The sequence below is a fragment of the Haliaeetus leucocephalus genome, unplaced genomic scaffold (assembly GCF_000737465.1).
Source record: "Haliaeetus leucocephalus isolate CR32 unplaced genomic scaffold, Haliaeetus_leucocephalus-4.0 Scaffold340, whole genome shotgun sequence".
In the NCBI taxonomy this organism is placed as follows: domain Eukaryota; kingdom Metazoa; phylum Chordata; class Aves; order Accipitriformes; family Accipitridae; genus Haliaeetus; species Haliaeetus leucocephalus.
In genome coordinates, this window is record NW_010972776.1 from 3,929,965 (window position 1) to 3,947,819 (window position 17,855).

The 17,855-nt window shown below is 36.4% G+C and overlaps 1 protein-coding gene across 1 annotated transcript in view; it reads left to right on the top strand.

Moving 5' to 3' along the window:
* The window catches only part of KLHL4 (kelch-like family member 4), a 43,706-nt gene extending 26,142 nt beyond the window's left edge, over positions 1-17,564 (top strand). Inside the window, exons 4-11 of the mRNA XM_010572428.1 lie at positions 2,217-2,413; positions 5,577-5,789; positions 6,872-7,058; positions 10,120-10,344; positions 11,866-12,028; positions 14,786-14,998; positions 16,634-16,805; positions 17,505-17,564. Of these exons, the coding sequence (XP_010570730.1) occupies positions 2,217-2,413; positions 5,577-5,789; positions 6,872-7,058; positions 10,120-10,344; positions 11,866-12,028; positions 14,786-14,998; positions 16,634-16,805; positions 17,505-17,564 (1,430 nt within the window). The remainder of the gene's footprint in view (positions 1-2,216; positions 2,414-5,576; positions 5,790-6,871; positions 7,059-10,119; positions 10,345-11,865; positions 12,029-14,785; positions 14,999-16,633; positions 16,806-17,504) is intronic.
* The last annotated feature ends 291 nt before the right edge of the window (positions 17,565-17,855 follow it).

Below are 17,855 nucleotides of genomic sequence, written 5' to 3' on the forward strand. Positions count from 1 at the left end.
ATGTTAGTATATATTACAATTAGAAATATCCAGATCATTCAAACCTATGCAGATTCTGGAAGTCTGCATATTCTGGTATTTGGCAAGTCTCTCTATGCAGATGACAACCACTCCAGCCAGAAAGGTAAAAGGGAAACCTGTGCAGTTCTGTGGCAAAAAAAATGCCCAAGTCTCAAAAGGAGAAAATTATCCCCCTAGGAAGTTACAATATTTAACTGACCAGAATAACAACTTTATGAATTTATGAACATTTACTCCTAAACTGATCGATCCCCTCAGCCAACTGCTATTATCAATAACATTCACTAGATCGTTGTCATCTGATGTCCCGAACAGGACATTGCTTGCTTGTTTGCTTTTGAATGAAAGAATACCATTTCAATACTAAGATGGGGAGGTTGGAAGCTGTATCACAGGTATCTACTGATATTTTTACAGTACTTTAAAAGGGCTTAAAATAATTAAAAAAACCCAACAAACACAAAGTAAAACAAAGACCCCCATTATATTCACCATATTGGCATTAGCATAAACGTTAAAAACAGGAGACTTCTTCACTTGCTAGGTAAGGCACTTCATAAATCTGGACTGTTGCATAAAGAGAGAAGTCTTGAGAAGGTTAAGCAATCTGCAAACCAGATCAGAAATGTAAGTTTCTATACACAAAATAGACCCTGTTTGTGAGTACAACCAAGGGGATAAATACAGGGGACGAGAGGGAATGCTGCATAACAGCTATAATGCAGTGATATTGTGGCACTGAATTAGCATACATTACCCGAGGAAATAGATTAGTACAAGCACAAAGAAGCTGGGCAGTGGGCTGCTTATTATCCACATGTATCTCAAAATCATCCCACTTGATTAAATTTCATTTCTCTCAGTTTACTTAATGCAAAACCATATGAAAGAACATATATAAGACTCCAAAAGCAAATGCCAGACTATGAACTAGTGTAAGTTTGCTTCTGAAATCAGGATTGACCCTTTGCTTTGAGGCATTATATTGCAGTCTTTATTTACAAGAACATGTACCAGTTTTGCTATATACATTCAGTAACTATTCTGAGTTGTATAGTAAGAATCAAACCCAAACATTGCCCTTATTCTGCATCCTGCCAGCCCTTCCTCATTTCTTGCAGAAGTTGGAAGGTCTATTTAAGTTACAAAGCAAGGGACATCGGAAAGAGATGGGGTTGTGCTAAGGTAAGACTGCTGAAGACTGCTATGGAAAACTGAATTTTCCTACTGTCTCTGCCATAGGTTTTCATGCGATAATAACCAAGCCTCTAAACTGAGTGCTACTTTTTTCCTAGGTAATGAAATATAAATGTGACTTTCAGAGACGAAAGCTATAACTTTCGGAATTGTTTACATGTTCTCCTGAAATAAATCAGAAGTGAACTTTGGACAAGAAACCTCTTACAGTTCTACTCTGATGATAATTTTGATTGTAATCTCTCAATACCACCCTTCTCCATGTGTCAAATGGAGATTGTGTGTATCATCCTTTCACAGAAGAAGTTGGAAAAGAAATTACTGTTTCTGAGGCAATTGGATGTTGTAATGATAAATGGAAAACGCAGTCATAAAAAACTCCCTACAGTTTCAGAATAGGATTTTAGTGCTGTGTGTCAGCTACGGAATTGAGCCGTCCACTGAACAACAAGAGTGGAAGATCTTATTAAATTAACATCTTTCAGTCTATCTATGAACATAACGGAATTGCCACGTCATGTAATAACTTCCTTAAAAATTTAAATGCAGAAGTAGATGATGGAAGAAATCAGGTTTCCTGCACACACTGCTGGCATTTCCTAGCTTTTGATACTGAAGTTCTTGTGTACAATATAAACTTATGATATATATATTTTTATGAATTAATACATGAATTTTAGGAAAGGTTTTTCTCTAATCACACCTTGCTTTTTATTTTACTTTTTTTTCAGGCAAAATCAGATCTAATACTGTTAAAGCTTCAATAAAAATGTTCCAATCATTGTATTCAAAATCTACCAAATCCTTTAAGTCTGTTAAAACATATGTTTAAAGAATCCTTCAGCAAGAAAGGACAATGAATTTGTGAATCACAGGACACTACTTTTCAAAGTTTTTCAGAGGAGGAGAAAAACTGGGGAGTGGGAAGCTTTCAAATAATAAAAATACAAAGAAAATGACTGAAAACTTTTTTGTTCCCCTATATGCAAACTGCACAGGTATTCTAGAATTAAAGGAAGACACTATAGAAAGCTTGCTAGCTGCAGCTTGTCTTCTCCAGCTATCCCAGGTTATTGAGGTATGCTGCAACTTCCTCATGAAGCAGCTCCATCCTTCCAACTGCCTGGGGATTCGCTCTTTCGGAGATGCTCAGGGCTGCACAGAGCTCCTGAAGGTGGCACATACATACACTATGGTAAGATGAACAATCTAACTGCTTTGCAATTATAATATTAACAGTAAGTGTGAATACTCTCTTGGAAAACATATGGGCTTTGGTGAAGCAGAGCCAGCTGAGCAGGGCTCAGGGCTGCTGCTCTCTCCAGGACTGATGCCATGGCTCTGCCCTTCCTCTGCTGGCAGGGTCAGTTCTGTGAAGTCCCTGGTGCAGGGACATCTCTGCCCAGCTCAGTCTCCAAAGGGAAATTTAAGAACTGTGACCGTTACAGAAGTATTGGAAGGAGAGAAAAGCATGCTTAGAAAAAGAAATATTCAGTTCTATTTTCTCCCATTTCAGAGTTTTGCCTTGTAGAAGGATATACTTATTGAACTTAAATTTGCAGTATGATTGGTACGTATTTCTTCCAAAAAATGTAATAGGGCCTTAACATGGATAATGTCAAGAGGCAAACAGCAATAGCCCATTCTTATGCTTTTGATTCAACACAAAGAAAATTCTAAAGCTGATTTTAAGGTGAGACACACATAAAAAGAGCCAAAATAAAGAAAGTATTGGAACGATTTGGAATGCTAAAAAGCAGCACATCCCTGACTGGAGCATAATCCTCCTCTGGCTCAAAGCAAGAAATGAATATTCAGAGCGTGGGAAACAGAGAAGCAAGATAGCTTGCTGTGAAACCAAATCAAGGGATAAATATTCAGGGCAACAAGATGTGCTATAGCAACTTTAAACACAAAAAGAATAGCAACTGCTACAGCTAAATAGATATAAAAAGAACTACTTGTTAGGAGACATGTAGCAGCTTTATGCTTGAAATATTAGCGTAGTATGTCAAAACCAGTTTAGAGGTTTCATAATGCTGAGAGCATTCCAGCAAGAGATTGTACACTTCCACGTGCTGAAATAAATGAGAGTGGCATGTGCAGATTGAGGGCACTGGTTGTGCTCCTTCCTGTCACACTAATGAATGGTTTGTTTAGCAGCAATCTAAATTCCTTTTATATTTTAAGGTTTGAAAAAGGGCATTTAAGATAGAGGTTCCCTCAGCTGCTATATAATAGTGTTGTCCTTGCTGCTCCACACCATTTACTTGGCGAAAATCAGGAATTGCCCCACTCTGTTGTTGCCTCTTTTCTCCCACCAGCCCCAGCACATGGGTATCACCTTTAAGCATTTAAAATTCATGGTCCAGATTTCTGCAAAAATGAAATAAAATCATATGGTTAGACATAGGATTTTATAATGTCAGACAATAAGAGAGCCTTTTCTGTGCAGATTTTTTTAACCATTTGAACCCTCCAGTCTTCCCCAGGAGTTATACTATTTTTTGAAGCTGTGAGTCACAGAAACGGCAGTTGGCTCTTTAAGAACACTGTCTAATGTGAAGAACCGTGATGAATCTATGAGACTGAGCAGTATTGTGTATATTGGCTTTACCCTATGTCTTCCTGAAAACAATCACAAGCATTTCCACCTCTAGAACCACCTCCTGTATCTTGCGTGCAATACAGATTGAGAGTGCTGCCATGAAAGAGGACCTTGCATGTCATAAAACCACCTACCAAGTTTGCAGCTACTGACAATTTAGGGACAAAAAAGGAAATCTGCACCCCTTTGAAATAACCTTAAGGGAAATTTGCTTTTAAACCCTTGAAGTGATATTAAAAACTCTGGAGAATAAGAGATCATAACAGTGTGTACAAACACAGATGTTGTGGAAAAGGATAAATAAAACATTCTGTTTTGTTTTATGCCAACTTCAACCACCTGAAAAACTGTACCTTAGGGGAAAGACTATAAAGTTGTACTGTGAATATAGAGACCATTCAAATGAGCTAATAGTATTTAAATATTTTCAGAAAAGAATCAGCTATAAACACTACATCCATTCGATAAAACCAGACACAATAGAGACCTCTCCCTTCGATTACTTTACCCATTGATGCAAAGTATTAACAGTTTCCTGCCTGGTATCTTTTTGTGCAGATAGAGCTTGTTCTGATAAACATCTTGTGCTATATTTGTAACTAAATGTGGACTGGCCTTCCTGTTCCTATTCTCCGAATGTCACAAAATATTAAAGCAGGATATGCATTACAGAGCAAAGTTAACATCTCCTTTAATCACTGATACTTCTATATTTGCATCCTTGGTACTCTTTTCAAAAGAGTTGCAGAAAGCTAAGAAACTACTGAAAACAAATAATACAAATATCAGTTACTAAAATTTCTTCATCTGCCCTATTTCAGTCTGGTTCCCAAATAAGATATATTACTTCCAGGTACATAAATGGAAATCAATATTTCAAATGCAGACATGAATTCCTACATGCATTTCTTTGCAAGTAACGTGAAAACCCCATCTCTCTTAACAAAATTTCTTTTTTCCTTTGGAATTAGCACAAGCAAACTTACTTAATGTATGTTTATATCAATTCTAATATTGTTGTAACTGGACTGTACAATATATTATTTTTATGAAGAATAATCCTTTGAAAAATTCTAAGGATTTAATATTCATGGCCATTTCTGGAGCTGGTGAGTTTAATCACAGCAATAGCTTAAAGACTGAGACCCCTTTGTTGGGACCTGTCCAATTTTCTACTGCCCAAAAAGTAGTGTTAGAAAAATGAGTTTAATTTCCTCTGCTATATTTTCTGCTACTAAAAGCAGAGACATACAGTCAAAGCCTGGCACAGCTCATTGCAAAAGGATTGGAAGGTTTCAATGGAATTTACTTAAAACTTTTGAATCTGATTGTAACGGAAGTTACACAGTTTATTTGAATGCCCACTTGGCTTTCTTAAGATACACATGATATCTTCAAATTGTGTTTCTGTTAAGCTGCAGTGTTAAGATCACATTGATGGACGAAACTCAGTGACAAATCCCTAAGACGGGACATACTGACAAGAAGCCTGACAAACACATCTGTAAGCATGGTAGCGTGAAGATGAGTATTATTCTTCAGTTCTGCAAGAGTAAGGCAGCAAAGAGCAACACAAATCTCCTTTAAATGGTAGAAGGAGATTCAGTCATCTTTAGAATATATATTGCATTTCTCTATACCCTAGAACAGAACAGGAATGAAATATATGCAAAGCCTACATTATCTAAGAAAATGTTATTTCAAGGTGTGAAAATCATCAGTGCATTGATATCTTTTTTTTTCTTTTTAGGAACACTTCACAGAAGTAATAAAAAACCAGGAATTTCTTTTGCTCCCTGCTAATGAAATTGCAAAGCTCTTGTCTAGCGATGACATCAACGTTCCAGATGAAGAAGCAATATTCCAGGCATTAATGATGTGGGTGAGGCATGATTTGCAAAACCGGCAACGAGACCTAGGAATGCTTCTTTCTTATATTAGACTGCCTCTACTTCCACCCCAGGTATGAATGTGAAAGGCTAACAGGGAACTTTACTAGCAACTGAAATACCTGCCTCAAGCATCATTTAGAGAAAAGAATTCTGCGGAAAGGGTCTGGTTTTGGCTGGGGTTTTTTGGTGTTTTTTTTTTTCCTTTTTTTTTAAACTGTATAGAAGATATTTTTATTATTTGTAAACACAGATGAAAAAAAAAATCCCACAATGCCAATGTAATTACTAGGCTCCAAATTATCTCTATAAATATATCAGTCAAGCGGTATTACAAAGGTACAGTGTTTCTTTGTTGGTTAGCAACAGTAGTAGTTTTCCTCTAATAACAGAGAAACTTGGATACCCTACAAAGATATTTATTTAGATTTACCAAACCGCAGGACAGATAAGGCACAATACTTATTTCTTTATTGCCATAAAAAGTAAACAAAACCAAAAGGGTCTAGATTATTGCTGTCTATTCTGACCATTGACGTTACTTGTCGTTTAAGACTGAAAGAGTCACTTCATTGAATAAGTTCCAGAGATGGACATACTGTTTTATAGTAAGCTGACACTATTGTATCTGTGTCATAGAAGTATCTGTATATCTCAATAGAAAAGCTTATAGGAATATCGGAACTGTCAGGACACTACAGCAACTTTATGGATCTCCATGATTGGAGCTGCAAATATAAAACTTTGGATTAAGTATCAAAATACTACATACATTTCATTTAAAAATATTTACTATATTTAAAATATATTTAATATATTCTAATACTCATAGAGATGTCAAGTACTATATGTTAGATTTGCTTATACTCACATCAAAAGGAGTTTTGCATTCAGAGGGTGCGGTACTAGATTCACAATTTTAACCTTCCGTAAAGGTTAAAAGAAAGTTTTCAGAAAAAATAAAGCAAAGACGACATAATATAAAGGTAGGACAAAAGGTCTTTAAGTGTTTTGCTTGCATTAAAGTAGAGTTTCCAGCAAACCTTGAGTGAGTAGAGAACTGAAAATGAGTGTTTGTAGCAACAAATTACTAAAGTACATACAATTTTTATGATTTAGATATATGTAAGTAAGTCCCTCGCTTTTCATTTCTTAGTTACTAGCCGATCTAGAAAATAGTCCCATGTTTGCAGACGACCTAGAGTGTCAGAAACTTCTTATGGAGGCTATGAAGTACCATCTTCTACCAGAAAGACGGTCCATGATGCAGAGTCCTCGAACTAAACCTAGAAAATCTACAGTGGGTGCGCTTTATGCTGTAGGAGGTATGGATGCCACTAAAGGTAAGTTCAGAAATTAATTTAATTCTATTAATTAATTATATTCCAGACACCCTGAGAATATATGACAATCATCTGAAGATTTCTGTTAGGAAAAGAGCAATTTAGGGATGAAAATGAGGAAAAAAAAAAAATCACAGAGCACAATCCTATGTGTTAGATGTTCTTTCTTATTGCAAGAATCATATGTTTGTAAATGATATACATACAGCTTGGAGTGCCGACTAAAGAAGTTTGATTCAGATGGTGATTTTAAAATTAAGTTTTGCAAGAATTTGTGTATATAGTTTGACTTTACAAATCAGAAGAAAAATTAATATTCAAAATACTTCAAGATTAGTTTAATGTTGTTTTAGAACCCTGTGCTCCATTTTTTGACAAAAGTTAGAAGGCTCAAAAAATTTTTAAAGAAGAGGAAAATAAAACCAAAAAGCATTGCTAAACTATGGAGAACTCTTAGCTAAAGCTTATCAATTCTTATTATAAAATTTCAGATGGAAAAATTTGTACTTTACCGTGAGTGCAACAGTAAGTGCAGCTTTTTTTCAGGACTTCATACACAGGTTTTTTGCAGCTTTGTAGTTGAAAGTTAAATGTTATAAATGTATTCCAGTTTTTATTATTTGATTTTTCACAACTGCAATCAGCTTACAGCTTTACACATTACACTATTCTCTTTAGTAGGGAGTATAATTAATCATTTTCTACAGGAACCTTAACTTCAAACCCACAGCTTGGAGCCAAAGAACTATAATTAAAGTCTAGCGACTTGCTGAACAGTAGAACTTTTAGCTGTGTGAGTTCACTTTTAACAGAACCACAAAGAAGCTAATCCATTTCATGGTTTGCAAAAAGTTGCTGATGACTGAGTTTTCCTATATGAGAGATCTTGCAGTGCTACCTTACTATCTCTATGCAATCAAATCAAGTGCAAAATACACATTCATCACCATCACAACATGAAAACACTCATTCTTAGGACAACTTAGCAAAATGAAGTTAAACTGTAGCAATTAGTATAGTTTCATGAGCGATACTGATAATTTATGAATTATATAAAACAACCGAGAATTCAAGGTAATTTTTAAACTAACTTCCATGAAACTAAGAATAAATTTTCTAATAAGTTTTTCTCAGTAAAGGTTATTCAAAGAAAGGGCTATTTCAGTCAACATCTGCACTTCCTGTTGGTGCCTCTTTTACTTATTACTTTGGAATAAAGCCAATTGTTTGAACTTTTGCCTTTTGATGGTTAAGAAGAACAGCACTTCCTCTCCTCCCTGCTGTCCTCTACAGCTCTGACTCATACTTTGAGCCTGTGCTGGATTGTAAAATAAAGGAAACAGCACCTAAGAAACTACGTTGCACTGGAAGAACAGCTCTGAGAAGGAGTAACTACCACCTCTGGCAATAATATGCTTTCTGTGATAAAGAAAACTCTCAGGGAATGCCAGGTTTGGCTTTGTGCTTATCTCAGGTGGTATATGAAGTAAAATCTCAACTTCAAATGTTCAGAAGATCAAAGAGCTACTTTTGGGCTGGTATTTTGAAAAATGTGAGTGTGCCTAAACCACACTAACTTTCAAAACCTACCTTCCAGCCTCTGTAAAAATTACAGCCTACAGGGTATGTATGAACACACTGTATACCTTAATGTATTTTTCCTGTTTTTTTAGCTAGCGTGAGATACTTCTTTTGAAACTGAGAACTTCGGGGCACTCACATATTAGCATAGAATAAATGAGAAGAAATCAAACCAAAGAAGAGCAAACAGGCTAACAAAATGGAAAGAACAGTCAAAGAAATCTAGTTGCTCAGAATAAAAGAAGACAGGAAAGGGGAAAAAGTAGAATTTCTTTCTTTTATTGCAGATGGATCTGGTAGTTTCTTTCCTGGTCTATGCACCTGGAAAAGCATGTAGAGGAGAGAAAAGATATCATGAGATAAGCTCTTATTTCACTAAATTTATCGAGTATAGTAGATGATCTCTAGCAGATCTCTAAACCAAATGCTGCTTTTCTTTTCTGCTTTATTGCATGGTTGTTTTGCTGTTGTAAATCATTCCTTAGCCACTAACTGCCTATTGTAATTCTCAAAATACTATTTCTCTAGTCTCAAATCCCAGTCAAAGAACAGGCAGGAAATCAGCTCTGTTTTTCTCATCTGGTTGCCTTCAGTTGAGCTGAAGCTGAGCTCCAGGGTGCACTGTATGCGCAACTGGCAATTGTCTCTTCTACCTTGGTTGTTACTCAGCCCTCTCCCCACTGTGCTGAATCAGGTCTCAAAGGAGCAATTACGGCTGCTGAGTGACTGACAGGAGCCAGTGCATGGAAAAGTGTCAGTTTTGAATGGCAGAGAGCTAGGGCCTTATGAATAGTTGCAGTAAAAACATTACTAGAAGTTCCGTGACCTGAAAAAATTGAAAATACAGCTTATATATTACAGCAGACAAGCAGTTATTGCAAGGCTGCTGCAAAGGCGAACCTCAGGGAAGCTACCTGTGGGAACCAAGTGTGTACTTACACACAACTCAGTCTTCTGCCTGTCTCCACCATAAAAAGGAAAATATCCAGACTATTCATGAAGATGCATGCCCAAATCCTAAGACAGACAGACATGTGGATATATTTTCCAGTTTTGATATCACTAATGGTTTAAGCAGAAACATGGTTAAAGAGTATATAGTTGTGATGTACCATGTTTATAAAGAGTACAAAAAAAGAAAAACCAAACCACAAAAAACCTACCCTCATGGTATTTAAATAAGTAACAGATTTAACTTCTCTCCAAAATGATCAATATTAAAAAAAATTGTGGCATTTAATTCTGCATTTTCTTGCCCCCTGTTTATTCTCATGGATTTGACAATCATATATGCGTGCAATTAATGCAGCTTTCTCACCAGGTGCAAATTTTGTAACTGAAATTCTCAAAGAGCCACAGTAAATTCCACACACAAAATTTCAATGTTTTAGAATTTAATAATATTTTGGTTTGTACCGACTACTGACTGCTGGGTACTCATCCGTTCATGGCTATCTCACAATACTTATGTTTTTAACAGGTACCACTACAATTGAAAAATATGACCTTAGGACTAACAGTTGGATACAAATTTGTACTATGAATGGTAGACGATTACAGTTTGGAGTTGCAGTAATTGACAACAAGCTCTATATTGTGGGAGGAAGAGATGGTCTGAAAACTTCTAACATTGTTGAATGTTTCAACCCTATCACCAAAGTTTGGACTATAATGCCTCCTATGTCAACACACAGACATGGCCTAGGTAAGAGGTGCTCTTTCTTTGTAAATACCTTGCATCACATACAAACGAATTTTGACTGATGCAAACACTGTTGACATAAATTTTAAAGCTTTTAATAACATAGCAATATTTGTAGAAGATGTTTTTCAAAGACAGAGTTGCCTATTGCCATAATTTTATGACATTCACAGTGAACAAATAATATGAATATGAAATCTAGAATTTATTTCTGGACCTATAAAAAAATAAGGATAAGTTTAAAGTTGAGGAGACTGTAAGGGAGGGAATATGGTGATTTCTGAATGATTTATAGATCACAGTTCTTGTGAAAAAGCTGGCTTCTCTTAAGTTTACAGAAACAGGTATTGCTTGAAATCATTGATAAGTTAAAATGGCATAGAATATTTTTATTTTAATTAATAATAGAAAAAGATTGATCCAGAATTATTTAGTAAACCTTTGTGGCCTGTATGACCTTTTCCACCTCTTGGTGGAGAACATATAGCGTAAGATTCTTACCGGCTAGTCTGTCAAATTTATAAAAGCAAATACTAGGAGGTAGCAAAGGGAAAGAAGACAAAACAGATTAAATAATCCTCATTGAAGTCTTTATAATTACCAACTGCCGGGGCATAATTCTGCCCAACAAGTAGGACACAGCGGTAAATTTGAGTACCCAAAGTTAGGCCTCTCTCTGTGCATCAGCCTGGTTTGCAAAGCTGCCTTACACTTACAGCTCCTATTAGCTTCAGGGTAATTTTGGGGAGAGTTAGCACTTTTGAAAAAATCAGGCCGTGTATATTTAGGCCTGAAAAGACAGATTTAGAAAACTTTTAAGCAGTCAGATTCAAACATTTTGCCTTAGCTAACAAAGGAAGCAAAGAGCAGCAGCTGCCCAAAGGGAAGGCACCAAAGGCCTTCTCTCTGGAGAAGGACAACCACGCAGGATATGTCCACACCAAGCTTTGCAGAAACAGCCACGTTTGCTCTCCTGTGCCCCAAGGACAACAGATACAGGCCATCTCTTATCAAAAGTGTGTTCCCCTTACAGGCATTAAAATGTTATGGTACTTCAGCTAGTAAGGACAGCCAGCTGCACACCCACTCAGGCTTCATGCTAGCAGGAGCACAGAGCTTCAGCTGGCTCAGAAGAAGGATAGGTTTGGGCATATTTTTCATTGCCTGGCTCAACCTTTACCTTTCTTTAAAAGAACAGCATTGTTTCTCATTTAGGGGCTCAAATTTGTCTCAACAAGGTCAACAGAAGTGGAAGAGATAGAAGTCCAAGAAGAGTGCATTAGAACTAAAGCAGCTTTCCTCTAATCTTTTGGCAAAAGATAATGCTTATTCAGAAAAGCACTATATATGATGTATTTTGTTTATCTTTGTTCGTTCTACCAAATGACAAGGCAGCTTTTAGATAGTTTAATACCAGCTGAAATTGCTTATCTGCATTCAGGGAATTAAAGTATGAAGTTAAATACAGTATTGGTCACTGAACTTATTAGATGCTCTAATTTGTTCCTAATTCTATCTTATAAGGAGTAGCAATGCTTGAAGGACCAATGTATGCTGTTGGTGGCCATGATGGATGGAGTTACCTTAATACCGTAGAAAGATGGGACCCACAAGCACGGCAATGGAATTACGTTGCTAGCATGTCAACCCCTAGAAGCACCGTAGGGGTTGCAGCATTAAATAGCAAGTATGTCAACAGGAAAAACTCTCTTTGGTTTTTCATTTGCTTCCTTCCTTGGAAATACAGTTTCTTAAATTCTCTTTTCAATCTTACAGTAACTAATCACCTCGAGAAAACAAAAAGAAAATATAATGCACAAAAATAAGAAAGGAAACCTCCTCTGTTGTGTGGTAAATTGTTTTCAAACTTGTAGTCATGTTTTAAACATATTTCAGCCCTTTCCAGTTACAGCAATTTGAAAATGTTATTACATGCATATCAGAATTTTGCCTGGAATATAACTTATGGGAATATAAGATCAGCTACTTTAAAAAAATATTCCAAGTTTATGTTTACATTTTAAAATTACTATGTCTAAGGAAGCATTATTTGAAAGAACGTGTACAGAAACAGTCATTCATCTGTCTTTTTACATCTCCTGCATGCATCTACAATTTTAAAATGCAATTCACAATCAAGAATAATTTTTAAAAGTTTAAAGGTATATGGTGTGTTCAATGAAAGAAAGACAAGTTTAGTAATTAGGTATGGAATAAACAGCCTTCTGTAAGACTTATCCTACCCAAATTTATTCTGTCCTTCATCTATTGCTTAAATACACTGAGGTCATGTGTTCACTGTACATTGGTTTTCCCAACAAGGTTTTCAAAACTTATTTAAACATCCTCCTAAGACACTAAAGCCACTCAAGCACTTTTACATGGGAACAGATGCATGCATAAATCTACTGTGTAACCTATAATGAACACCTTCTTGTATGTTGGAAACTGTGGCTTAAGCCAGCCTTCCTTCTTATTTAAATCTGTGGAGAGCTCTTAGCAATGACAGTTTGTAGGGGCCAGGAGTATTACAGTGGCAGGCAGACAACTGCATTTATCCTGAAAATTTATCACTGGCTTCCCTGTTGACTTCTTAAATTCCAGAGGAAGAGAAGGATAAAGAGCAGAAACAAAGATGTCAGCAAACAGGTATTTGCCAATGCAAAACTTCTTCACACACAAGTCAGGGTTTTGCATTCAAACATGACATGATTTTAATCACTAACTCAAAAGTCCAAGAGAGGCAGAACTGCCCATTCAAGTCCCTGTTGTATCTCAGAGGAAATGTTCTCAGCATGAACTTCACCAGAAACTCCTGTTGGTACCTTCCACAGCAATATGCAGGAAACCACTTTGTCAAAGAGGAAATCCAGCCTGATCCTGACTCTGTTCTCAGTCACTCCTGATACAAGCTGTCTCCAGCCTGGCTTAAATCACGTCTGTTAGTCTAGTGATGTAATTTCTGGCATACCAGGGGAAGCTGAGATCAAATGTCCATCATTCAGTGCTACTGCTGCGGTCTAACAAGCAGAATGCTTCTCCTTTTCCTGTTTTCCTAAGTCACACCATATTTTTTTTCTATTCAACCTCACCAGAAAAGACTTTAAGTTCTGTGGAGCAAGACTTTTTGACCAATAAATGGTCTATTGAAAACATCAATCAATAATGGTATACTTGTTCTTTTCCTTAGAGAATGCGAAACACTACCATGTTTCTAGACACGTTTCAGAAAATAAAAAAATCCCAACCAATCTGTTTGTATATACAGTGATTTCCTCTCTCTGTGAAAGCTGTGTAAACAAGTAGTCTGTATCTAATGCCATGATGTGAAAAGAAAACAAATCAAATCCTCAAGTTTTTTATGGGTCGAGCAACAAACTGCACAACCGAACTCAAGTCTGTCTTCCATTCACAAACATTAGAAGAGAGCGCTAGAAATTTTGTATTATTCTAACAGTGGTCAAGAATTTTTTAGTTAAATTATACATCAGAGCGGTCTAAAAATTTTTCCAGTCACTGGAGAAAAACAGGCACTTCTCAAGCAAAATTCAACTGATCTGTTTTAGGTGACTTACTCCGGACAAGTCCACACGTTGCCGAGGTCTCTAATTAGTTGCACTGCATAAATTCAATTTCGTGGCAGTAAGTAATAGCCAGGATTTGAAAGGGACCTGAACAGTTGGCACACTCAACATCTAAACACGTCTGCTATTATATCCAGTATGCCTACTATCATAGCCTAGCAGCATCCAAGTTAGCTTGAAATACAAAAGAACTTCAGGCTTTGTACAATTCATTGACACAAAGCCCCCCCCCCACCCCCCCCCGCTTCTTAATGTCCACCATTTATTCTTACATGTCTCAACATCAGCTGGTTTAAATCTCCACTTGTTTGCTAAGTGCCTTTAGGCTGGACAGACAAGATGACATACCTGAATGGTAACTTCTGTCCAGCAGACTTTCTTAAATACAACCATTGAGGAAAATATATTTATTATCTTTTTTTGACATATGCTTTTGGTATATAATGATATTATTGAAGTTCTTTTACATATTAACCATATAGGAAAAATGTTTAAAGTAATACTAAGATGTCAAATACTCCATAAGCCTGTCATAGGGAATACTACCCATATGTTTCAAACATACATAGCATCTTTCAATCAAATTCAATCTATAGCTCACATTTCAAGAAGCTGACATGCATTTTTAAGATTAATTTTCATATGTGACTGCTTGAAAATTTACATTGCAAATGAAGAATGTAACTTCCTTCATGTACCATGCAAAACCCTTTGTGCAAAGAAAGTTCCAGAGCGTAGCTGTCAGATGGGCATAATGATAATTTTACAGTGGTCTGAATGAAGTTAACCAAATAAAGTTCCTATTAAAATGAGAGGCTAAAGACTGAAATTGTTTGCCTTCTTGTGGGTGATTATCCCAGACTGTATGCTGTTGGTGGACGAGATGGGAGCTCCTGCTTAAAATCAATGGAATGTTTTGATCCGCACACAAACAAGTGGAGTATATGTGCTTCGATGTCCAAGAGAAGAGGGGGCGTTGGTGTCGCAACGTACAATGGATTTTTATATGCTGTGGGAGGTCATGATGCACCTGCTTCCAACCACTGCTCTCGACTTTCCGACTGTGTGGAAAGGTAAGGAATTTTTTTTTTTTTTTTTTTTTACATTCCAGGAAGGAAATACAAAATAATTTGTATCAGCAATGGAAATTTCTTCACAATTGGAATGTTATGTTTGTAAAACATATTATGCTTTTAAAAATAATATTTTGAGCAGAATAACTGATTTCCAATGCTCTTGTGATAACAAAATAATTAACCCTCAGAAGCAAATTCCTCGCAGATCTCCCCTCTATTTGAGCTGCCCAGGAGCCAGGTAAAGACTCCTTAACAAGCAAGACAAATTCAGCATGTGACCTTTCTATTTCTCAAGTTCCAAAACCCAGGTTTGGGCTACTTGTGTCATATATTGTAGGAACTAAATACTTTTTAGTTGTGTCTTCCTTCAATAATTAGACTGATATTGACCAAAAGGTTAAAAATATAATAAATATCACATACTCAAACAGGCAGTAGTCACTACACAGGTATATTCTGATGGAAGAGACTGATAGAAAGAGCCTTGTTTCTGTAAGAAATCAGGCTAAAGCTTATGCTAAGGGTCTGATTTAGCAAGCAAAAAAAAAAGTAAACATGGTCAAAGCAACTACTTCGGCTTGAATTCACAGTTTAAAATTAAATTGTATTACAATAAAATTAAATTATAAAAATTAATACATTGGCTTAATGATTTTGGTAGCACACAGCTGCAAGCAGTGAAATCCTGGCTTGATATCCATTTCTCAAATTACCTTTTAAAATGAAAATACTGTTTATCTGATCCTTATTTAACCTCATTTTTGTATTCTCCACTGATGAGCACAGTTCTTAAGAAAATGCAAATGCTGGACACTTCTTTTTCAGACACAGAAGTATTGTGTGTCAAATGTTGCTTTGCCGCTGTGGTGGCATGTGGTACAATGTAGGACGACAAGAAAACACTTGAGCCCTGGGTGAGCAGGGAACATAATGAGTGAGGACAACTCCTCTGGCTGTTTAATGGGCCGTGGGTATCCATTGACTCTCTTGTGTCATTTGGGGACAAAAAGGAAAAGGGAGCAAGTATTGAACTCCCTGGTGTGAATAACAACAGCTAAGGTTGTTCTCAGTTAGACAGTATAAAGCTGGATCTACCCTGGAATTCACCTGAATTTATGTTGGAAATGGACTGAGTACGTATTGGAAATAAAATCAACACTGATGTAAAATATTGCCATGCATCTTGTGTTACAAACTTTTATAAATTATATGAGATATTTAACTTCTTTTACAGTGAAATTTTCTGGAAACATTAGTTCTGACAAGAAGGAGGAAAAAAATAATATTTATGGAGAAAGAAAAAAGAATATATTGAAATTAACTTTGCTGAGTCAACTGATGGCCATGCTATCATTCCCTCGGGCCTCATTTATGTATAAAATGTAATGATTGTTTAATCTGATAGAAATGGAGAGACTACTCAAAAAGGGAAAATATGGGCATTTTTCATGTGCTTGAAGATCCCTCTAGTGGCTAAATTAAATATTTAAGCACGTTACTCATAATTCTCTCTACTAGTTCATGGTGTAAACTGAACTACAGTACAGGAGAAAATAAGCAAATATCAGTAATTTAAATTTGAAATGTCTTTCTACAATGTATTTTTCTAAATTTGATCATAAAACATCCTAGGTATGATCCAAAAACAGATGCTTGGACAACAGTGGCCCCCCTGAGTGTACCTCGGGATGCTGTTGGAATTTGTCCTCTGGGAGACAGATTATATGCTGTTGGCGGCTATGATGGCCATACGTACCTGGATACCGTGGAGTCCTACGATGCTCAGAACAACGAGTGGACAGAGGTAATAGGAAGAATTGCCTAATAAATAATCGGAATTCTTCCTGCAGATGGGAAGAATTCTGTCTGAATAACGGACAAACCAAAAAAGTTTATGTTGCTAAATTATCACTGGTTTTGTGAAAACCGATATATAAGGATACAGTAATACTGTAGCTTGTATAAAATATTGGTCGCCTCTCCTGTGAAATAACCGTATAAAATTTTTCAGACTAAAGGGTAGAGGCAGCACATGGGCAAGTGAACCAGCTTGCCCAAAGCATTTTGTGCTTGAAGTGCTGCACCATACTGTTGTTAGAGCTGGCAAGTACTTACCAGCCATACTCTCTGCTGGAGGCATGGCCACTTCAATAGTTCACATTTACGGCCGTCACCATTGAGACCAAGAAGTAATATTTAAAACTCAAGATCCTTTTGTAGCTACACAGTCCATGGTTTCGGAACATAAGATATGAAGGTCTTTTACAAAAGTTAAGAGCAAGGACACCAGCCTACACTCCTGTAACTCTCAGCATCTGCTAAAGCCTTATCCCTAAAAGCCGAAACTCTGTTTTTAGAGCCCTCGTTAAATCCAATTTTTTTAGAGTACATAAGTTTGAATAAACAAATTTCTTTCCTCTTAATATGCAAGTAATTTCTTCTATTCCTATCCATAGGAGTCTACTAAAAATGTTTCCTTCTTTTTCTTTTCCTTCTTTTTTAGGAAGTTCCCGTCAATATTGGAAGGGCTGGAGCATGTGTTGTTGTGGTGAAGTTGCCCTGAGGACCACAAATATTGTGAAACTAAACTGAATGGAGTTTCATGAAGGCTGAGTCAGGAAGATAAGAAATATTTCCAGAAAGCAGTACAGACTATACACATCTTAGCAGCCCGCCATTATAGAGAATACTTATCTCTGAGCCATTATAATATTAGAGCACAAAAGTGTCTTCCTGCATTCCAAAAATCAGACAATTTTGCATAAGTGAATTATTTTATTATAGCTAATGCATACAAATTCAACAATATGTTTAAAAGGTTCAGGTTTGTTACAAAAGTATCTGTTATTTATAA